Source organism: Heteronotia binoei, chromosome 2 (genome assembly GCF_032191835.1).
Source record: "Heteronotia binoei isolate CCM8104 ecotype False Entrance Well chromosome 2, APGP_CSIRO_Hbin_v1, whole genome shotgun sequence".
Classification (NCBI taxonomy): domain Eukaryota; kingdom Metazoa; phylum Chordata; class Lepidosauria; order Squamata; family Gekkonidae; genus Heteronotia; species Heteronotia binoei.
In genome coordinates, this window is record NC_083224.1 from 185880189 (window position 1) to 185888904 (window position 8716).

The following is an 8716-nucleotide window of genomic DNA, read 5'->3' on the forward strand; positions in this document are numbered from 1 at the left end:
CATTGGGGTGGAGCCAGGAGAAAGGTTGTGACAAACATAACTGAACTCCAAAGGGAGTGCTGGCCATCACATTTAAAGGGACCACACACCTTTTAAATGCCTTCCCTCCATTGAAAATAATGAAGGACGGGGCACTTTTGGGGGCGGTCATAGAATTGGACCCCCTGGCCCAATACTTTTGAAACTTGGAAGGTGTTTTGAGGAGAGCTACCAGAAGCTGTGCAGCAAATTTGGTGTATCTACCTGAAAAAACATCTCCGTCAGAGCCCCAGATAACAAATCAATTTTCCCTTATACCCTATGGGAATCAGTCTCCATAGGGAATAAGTGCCCAGCAGACATTACTCCACCCCTCACTTTCTGATGACCCTGAAGCAAGGAGAGGGCCTCTAAACCCGGGATCCCCTGCTCCCACCTGGGGACTGGCAACCTTAACAATCAGACATCAATTCCTGCACCCAAAGTGCACAGTAGCTCTACAAATGAAGGCGGGGGGTGGAGGGAATGTCTCAAGACCAAAGCCTTTCTTTTCTTCTTTACTTCCTCCCTTTAAACATCCAGCCAATAAAGAGTCTGGAGAACTCAAAAGCTTGCACATTGTCGCCTGTTTATTCTGACTTGGCTTAATAAACAGCATGAAATGGTGTCTGCTTTTGCAATTCGGTGTGGACCAGCTCAACAAATAACATGAGTAATTGGATTTTCTTGTTATTAAAAGCAATGCTTAGCTTCGTCTGTATCCTAGCATCGTCCAATATCTCCAATTAAGTCGTGTGACAAGAATACTAAATACAAACCCAAACTATCACATAATCCACACTGAAAATAAACACTACCGTCCCGCTAATTCGCCGTCAACAAAACCTATTTGAGAGCACGTGGAGAACGACCAGGCGTGGCCTCGGAAGAAGGGCGGGAACTGTCCCTCTGATTGACAGCCGGGCTAACGCGCAGGCGCACTAACAACGGCAGCCCAAGATGGCGGCGATGGCGGGAGCCGACGGAGCGCCGCCGGTAGCTTCCTCAGCGGCACCGCCGCCGGCGGAGGACCCTGAGTCCTCAGCTCCAACTTCCGCCGCCTTGGCTTCGGCACCTTTGAGCGCGGCCCGGCCAGCTCGGCTCCCGTTAGCGCGGGTGAAGGCGCTGGTCAAGGCGGACCCCGACGTCACGCTCGCCAGCCAAGAAGCCGTTTTCATCTTGGCGCGCGCCACGGTGAGAGGGCGGGGCCTGTGACGTAGCCTGCGCTGAGGCTCGCGCTTGTGGCCGATTTAATGGTAGTGGGCGGGGCTACGGAGCCTGGTGATTGGATAGGACTCCCGTTTGTTGCGGGGGGGGGGGGGAGACAGCTTTAGGTTGGCGCTCGTGTATTATTAACGTTAATAAATATGCATTGCTAATCGTTAATAATTTCCAGCAATAATTATTGTTAAGCATAGTTTATAACAATTAGTAATTGGCATAGTTGTGGTTACCATTATTGCTAATAATAATTAATGCTGCTGGAATTCCAAGGAAAAATAATTATTAATGCTGCTGGAATTCCAAGGTGGGTTATAAATGAGGTCTGTCTGTTGCGTGATGAACAACAGCCCGGTAGTGGTAAGTTGAAGTAGCACTGCGTTCCTGGGGACTTAAGTACCCCCTCAGAACTCTTTGGTTAGCCAGTATGGTTGCCAGGTCTGTGTTGGAAAATCCCTGGAGACTTTGGGGGTGGATCCAGGAGAGGGCGGGGTTTGGGGAGGGGAGGGGCCTCAGCAGGGTAATGTCATAGAGTCCATCGTTCAAAGCAGTCATTTTCTCCAGGGGAGCTGATTTTTGCAGCTGGAGTTCAGTTGTAAAAGCAGGAGATCCCCAGGCCCCACCTGGAGGCTGGCAACCCTACTAACCATCCCGAAGGATTTGGTATGACTGGAGTTCTTCCTGAGCGCTAGATGGGGCTTGGAAGTCATCACCAAACTGATGTTACTGACAAAGTGCCTTTCCCTCTGCTCCCTAATCTCTCCTCCAGGAGTTGTTTGTGGAAACGATTGCAAAAGATGCCTACATCTATGCCCAGCAAGGAAAAAGGAAAACCCTACAGAGGAAAGATCTAGGTGGGAAGCATATCCTCCTCATCTGCAGTGCTGTTACAGCTCTGCGCATTGCATCCTTTTTGCAAATAAGTTTTGGCAGATGACTATATTTCCTTGATGACCCCATAGGCTGAAGGCAGGATCGCCAGGGGACAGTTCTGAGCTGTCGCTGCAATCGGAGTGTATGGAATTCTTACGGCTGCTCATTGAATGCGTCAGCATTAGAAGCAGACATTTTAAAAAGTAAAAAGGTAGTCCCCTGTGCAAGCACCAGTCGTTTCCAACTCTGTGGTGACGTCGCATCACGGCGTTTTCGTGGCAGACTTCTTTTATGGGGTGGTTTGCCATTGCCTTCCCCAGTCATCTGCACTTTACCCCTAGCAGAAGAAAAGCTTGCAGCACAGGGGAGGTTGGGTTAGAAGTACAACTAACTAAATAAATAAAGTGTAATAAAATAAATGAAATGAAGAAGAAGAAGAAGACCGCCCTTCTCTCTGAACCAGTGGCTCAGAGTGGTTTACAATCTCCTATATCTTATCCCCCCACAACAGACACCCTGTGAGGTGGGTGGGGCTGAGAGGTCTCTCACAGCAGCTGCCCTTTCAAGAGCAACTCCTATGAGAGTTATGGCTGACCCAAGGCCATTCCAGCAGCTGTAAGTAGAGGAGTGGGGAATCAAACCCAGGTTCTCCCAGATAAGAGTCCACGCACTTAACCACTACACCAAACTGGCTGTAGTGGAAGGGTGGGCAAGCTTAGACCTTTGGATGCAGAATAACTGCAGGAGGCATCGCACGTAGAAGAAGAAGAAGAATTGCAGATTTATACCCCGCCCTTCTCCCTGAATCAGAGACTCAGAGCGGCTTACAATCTCCCATGTCTTCTCTCCCCACAACACAACAGACACCCTGTGAGGGGGGTGGGGCTGAGAGGGCTCTCACAGCAGCTGCCCTTTCAAGGACAACTCCTGCGATAGCTATGGCTGAACCAAGGCCATTCCAGCAGCTGCAAGTGGAGGAGTTGGGAATGGTGAGCAGAGACTTACAGTGCAATCCTGAGAACACTTTCCTGGGAGTAAGTCCTGCTGAGCAGACTTTAGTAGGATTCTCTGCTTGGAATTGCACTGTTGAAGAAAGGATGTACGCAGGAGGTAAGGGACGGGGGTAGACAAGGCACAGAGAAGGGGGTCTATAAAAAAAACATATGGTGCCAGATGCTTGAGAGGTTGTGTGCAGTTGCAAGGCAGTGTAGTGCAGTGTTTAAGAGTGTCGGACTTGTATTTGGGAGACCCAGGTTCGAATCCCCATTTGTGATATGGAAGCTCCCTGGATGACCTTGGGCCAGTCACACTCCTGCAGCCTAACCTCCCTCACAAGGTTGTTGTGAGGATAAGGATGTAGCAGAGAAGAATTACGTAAGCTGCTTTTGAGTCTCCATTGGGGAGAAAGATCATAGTCTGACCACCCTTCCACTACATTTCATTCGTTTTATTACACTTTATTTATTTATTTAGTTGGACTTCTAACTCAGCCTCCCCTGTGCTGCAAGGCGTAGGGGTGGGTTGCAATAAGTTAAATAAAGTAAAAATAAGGGATCTGGTAAAACCGTTGGGTAGGGAGAAGCTGGGTTCAGATTTCAAGTCGATTTGAACTAGGTGGCTAGAACTTACCTAGCTACGATCTGATTCTCCAGCTAGTACTTAGCCTTAGCTACCTTCGCAGTGTGTCAGGCAGCAGTTCCCCAGAGAGTACTGAGATCGGAACCCAAAATCTTCTCGCTATCCCCGGGCCAAAAGAAGCCCACCTAAAATCTACTAGGGACAGGGCCTTCTCTGTTATGGCCCCTGTGTGGTGGAACCAGCTGCCGGAGAAGGTGAGGGCCCTGCGGGACCTTATTCAGTTCTGCAGGGCCTGTAAGACAACCCTCTTCCGGCTAGCTTACACCTAACTGACATAGGAAATTAAATGTAGCTCTACCAGATTCTTGCTATACATACTGTTGTAATGCTTAATGTTTTTAAGGTTTTAAATGTTTATATATTTAAATACCAATTTAATTTTATGTTTGACTACCTGTTGTGAGCCGCCCTGAGCCACCTTGGTGGAAAGGGCGGGATATAAATCATAAATAAATAAATAAATATTTTTTTCCCTTCTCCCTCTCTCCCCTGCTCCTTCTGGTCATTTTTTTTTCTGTTGCAGACAATGCCATCGAAGCAATAGATGAATTTGCCTTTCTGGAAGGTACGACACTGGCTAACGTCTATTCGGTATTTTGCATCGGAATAGCCGACTGGAACGGAATCAACTTAGACTTCAGATTAGGGAAGCTGAGGCTGCTCTTACGGCAAAGGTCTTCGCTTAAGCTAGCGAGACCCGCTTGGGACAGATGTCAAGGGGGCGGGCAGCTTTGCCTCGGGGGATGTGTCCATTTGAAATATTAAAAAATAGAGGGCAGCCGCATTGCTGCTGTGATATGGTAGGGATTTGAAATATGATTTTATTGCACGCGTGTATCTGTGTTTACACTGATGCACACCACCCTGAGCCCTGCTCTACAGGGACGGGCGGTTTGAAAATCTAAATAAATAAATCACAGTCAGGCTCAAAAAAGCTGCAGAAAGTTGACGTGGGATTTTATTCCGTTGAACTATTTCTCTTCCATATTCTCTGGCGTCTTTTAGAAGCAGCTGGAAGTTGGTCTGATTTTTTTTCAAAAAAAAAAAGGCAGTCAGACTCATTAAAGTAGCAATCAACAGCATAGGCAGATCCAGTAAGAATGGGTGTGGGGAGGGGGGAAGGTGGTAGACGGCGATCTTAGGAGGCCTCTGATGATTTTGTTAAACTGCCTGAAGCGGCCTTTTTAAAAGGAAGCAGGCTCTTGAGGGAAGCCGAAGGGGAGGGGCTGTGGCTGAGAGGTAAAGCATCTGTTTGGCATGCAGGAGGTCCCAGGTTCTATCCCTGGCATCTCCACTTAAAAGGATCAGGTAAGAGATGACGTGAAAGAGCTCTGCCTGACATCCTGGAGAGCAGCTGCTAATCTAAGTAGACAATACTGACCTTGGCCAACCAACGGTTTGATTCGCTATAAGGCTGTTTCACTTGGATGCAAATGTGTATACTTGCCTGAGGAAATGCTAGTTAGTTGCAGGGACTCTGACAGGCATATTTCTTTCCCTGATGTTTGTCTTTTCCTACTTGTTTCCTGCTGCCTCCTGATGTAGGTTTCGCCATGGGAGAAGAGGCATGGGGGATGTGGGCTCTAATTCAGGCCCTCTCCCAGACATGATCTTACACATATTTGAACTCTGCAATCCCACACACACCAGGCAGAATGAATTGAAGACCTCATTAGCACTTAGAAGGCTAGTAAACAGTACATTTCTAAGATAGTACAGCAGAGCACTCAGCATTTCAGACTGGGGACAGTGTGTGGCTTTTTTGGATTCTCCCTCCAAATGGAAAAATGAAGGATAGCAACAACTGGGGGGACTGGAATGCTTCTAATAGAATGAGTTTTCTGATTGCATGGGGTTTTAAAAATATACTGGAGCTTTCACAAAAGGCAGTTACTACCTGCAGCTGAAGTGGTGCAGTCTGTCAAGCCAGCTCAGAATGCAGCCGTCTCTTCCCACTGTGGATAGATCCAAGTGGGCAGCAGTGTTGGTCTGAAGCAGTAGAACAAAGTAGGAGTCAAGTGTCACCTTTAAGACCAACAATGTTTTATTCAGAATGTAAGCTTTCGTGTGCTCTAAGCACACTTCATCAGATGAGGAGTCAGGTCTGATGGTGTGCTTCGAGCACACAAAAGCTTACACTCTGAATAAAACTTTGTTGGTCTTAAAGGTGAACCTTGGCTTCTACTTTGTTCTTCCCACTGTGGGCACAGGTCGCATATGCCATAAAACCAAAAGGCTGTGTTGATCCTTTGATTATACTCAGACCAGCAAATGTGTCTCAAGGTGTGCTTTCTTTCCGGGAGCTAGGTACGCTGGACTGAAGAGAGCAAAGGGCAGTCTCTGGAAGGAAAAAGAACCTGGCTGAGCTGAAGAGTCGGAGGGACGATACCCTTTGAGAAGGCAGAAGATCCGTGTCTGTCTGCCAGCCCACTGGGTCCAAAGTAGTCCTGAAATGGGAAGCTTTCCCCAGGTTTAAGCATGAAATGGGAAACTTTTCCCCAGTATACTATAGTGGTTTGTACAAAGTTTATGCACTTTCAATACACACATTTTTCCCCCGTTACGTTTGTGTTGTATTTTGATTTTGCATCAGAGCTGTCCCCAGTCAGTGGTTCTCCAGGAACAAGAGGGGATAGAGCATCATACAACTGTTGGGTAAAGCCCAGGCTCAGCAAAACTGAGCTATAGAACACCTAAAACAACCCTTCTAGCAATAGCAAGATGCCTACTCATAACAAGCTAACTTGCCTGACCCCTGCTGGGGGGAAGCTGTAAATACAGCCATCTATTTACACAATAGAATTCCTTCTTCAGTCATAGGAGGTTCCCATAAAATGTTTCAGCGAGAATCCACGAGCGCTGTATGGTCCTCTCTCTTGCCTGCTTTGTTTCCTTATCAGTGGGATTGGGTGGTGCCCCCGTTCCCCCCCAGCTTCTCTGCCTATCCAAATTTGCCTTTGTATCAGAGCCTGCGAAAAACTATTGCCTAAAAGGAGGGACAGGCTGCTGATTTCAGACAGATTTGGCCTGTGCTTTTTAGGGCATCCCTTCAGAGAAGGCTCCGAACAGGATAGCAGATTGTCACGCTTTGGAGCAGGTTCTCTCCTGAACAAGTAGGTTCATTTAGACCAGGGGTGTCAAACCTGCAGCCCAGGGGCCAAAGCAGGCCTCCGAAGAGCTATCAGGCCCCTGAGCAACTGGCTGGTCATCTGCTTCCTTCTCCCCCTCTCTTGGTTCCTTCTGCATAACAACTTGCTTTGCAAGGCTTGCTCAATAGCACAGGAGCTACAGAGCAAAACTTCTGTTTTATCCATTGGCTGAGGCTCCTCTCAAGGAGGAAGGGGGGGAGGCAGAGCTTGCTTTTCCAGGTTCTCTCAATCCCATAGCAGAGCTACTGAGCCAAGCCTCTCTTCCCTCTATTGGTTGAGGCTCCTCCCCCTCCTGGTCCCCTGGGGAAGGAAGAAAAGAGCCAGAGCTTCCTTTGCCCAGTTCCCTGGATCCCATGGAAGAGATGCAAAGAAAGCACCTTTAAGACCAAAGAGTTCTAATGTTTTAAGCATGTTTTATTGTAGGGATTTTAAAAAATAATAATTGTGTTTGTCTGTGTCCTTTGTAAAGTTGATATCTCTGCTACCTAATCTTAAATAGGTACACGCTTGGCCTGGCCCAACATGGACTGGCCTGACAAAGTCTCATTTATGTCAGATCCATCCCTCACAACAAATGAGTTTGACACCCCTGATTTAGACTAAGGCAAAGAGATCCCAAGAAAGAGCCCTGTGGTACAGGGTGGTAAAGCTGCAGTACTGCAATCTGAGCTTCTCTGCTCACAACGTGAGTTCGATCCTAGCAGAAGCTGGGTTCAGGTAGCTGGCTGAAGGTTGACTCAGCCTTCCATCCTTCCGAGGTTGGAAAATGAGTACCCAGCTTGCTGGGGGGGAAGTGTAGATGACTGGGAAAGGCAATGGCAAACCACCCCGTAAAAAGTCTGCCATGAAAACGTTGTGAAAGCAACGTCACCCCAGAGTCGGAAACAACTGATACTTGCACAGGGGACTACCTTTATCTTTACCTTTTTACCATTCCACAAGGTAGCCGGTCCTGTTCCTCCCCAGCATATTTACTCAAACTTTTAAAGTATAAGCAGGGGTCATTTTGTAGAAAAATAGATGGTGGAGCTCATTAGCATATGCCGCCCCCCACCAGCCAAAAGCAACCTGACGCAAGAAAGGAGAACCCCAGGCAAGTGAGACCTGCTTGAGCTGGCTAGAGATCCAGTCAGCCCAAGCAGGCCTCGCTCACCTGGGGCTCTCCTTGGCCACCCACCCCCTGTCAAAAGGCCAGCAAGCCACCTGCCACCCAAAATCACATAAGAAGTGGAGAAAAGGTGGTGTGGGCTTCTCCAGGGGATAATGAGGGCTGCTGGGTGTGTGGCAAAGCCCCTGGTGGCTGGCTGGCTGGCTGCTTTCCTAATCCAGAGATTGTTATGCAGCTGCACCTACTATTCAGTGGACAAGGTAGGTAGATGGGGAGGAGGAGGGGAGCCGTTAGGTTTAGGAGCTATGCTTCTGTGAGCTCCTGCTGAATTCAAGAGTATAAGGAAGCAGACAGTACAAAGTAGGTAAGGAAGTCTAATGGCTGGAAGGGAAGATGTAAATGAGGATGGAAGGCTAAGTAATTGAGAAAGAAGGTCAAGAACAAAGGAAAAGTAAATGGCATAGAAAGGTATTTTTCTTATCTTCCTTTTTAAGAGACAGCCTGACTCCTTATTGAACCAAATAACTTGTTTCCCACATATGTCCAGCTTCACAAGTTAAAATAAACTTTGGGTACGCTTCCCTACACATGGCTTCATTTGTGTCATTAATTTAGCACAGAGAAAAGCCCATTTTTAAGTTGCTCCAGTGTTCCCGCTTGCAAGCAATACTCCCTCTAAGGTACAGAGTCTTGTGAGCAAAAATTTTGC

At 47.8% G+C, this 8716-nt stretch overlaps 1 protein-coding gene across 1 annotated transcript; it reads left to right on the plus strand.

Annotated features, from left to right (window-relative positions):
* Nucleotides 1-664: 664 nt before the first annotated feature.
* POLE4 (DNA polymerase epsilon 4, accessory subunit) lies at nt 665-6313 on the plus strand. Its single transcript, XM_060232665.1, has 4 exons — nt 665-1212; nt 2009-2093; nt 4274-4315; nt 6058-6313. The coding sequence occupies exons 1-4, from the start codon at nt 979-981 to the stop codon at nt 6069-6071; spliced, it is 375 nt and encodes a 124-aa protein (XP_060088648.1). The 5' UTR covers nt 665-978; the 3' UTR covers nt 6072-6313.
* Nucleotides 6314-8716: the final 2403 nt, after the last annotated feature.

Excerpts from the sequence above, each read along its gene's own strand:
- POLE4 (XM_060232665.1), top strand. The coding sequence starts at position 979 with ATGGCGGCGATGGCGGGAGCCGACGGAGCGCCGCCGGTAGCTTCCTCA. Across the intron at positions 1,213-2,008 it reads TCATCTTGGCGCGCGCCACG|GAGTTGTTTGTGGAAACGAT; the intron begins GTGAGAGGGCGG and ends TCTCTCCTCCAG. Across the intron at positions 2,094-4,273 it reads CCTACAGAGGAAAGATCTAG|ACAATGCCATCGAAGCAATA; the intron begins GTGGGAAGCATA and ends TTTCTGTTGCAG.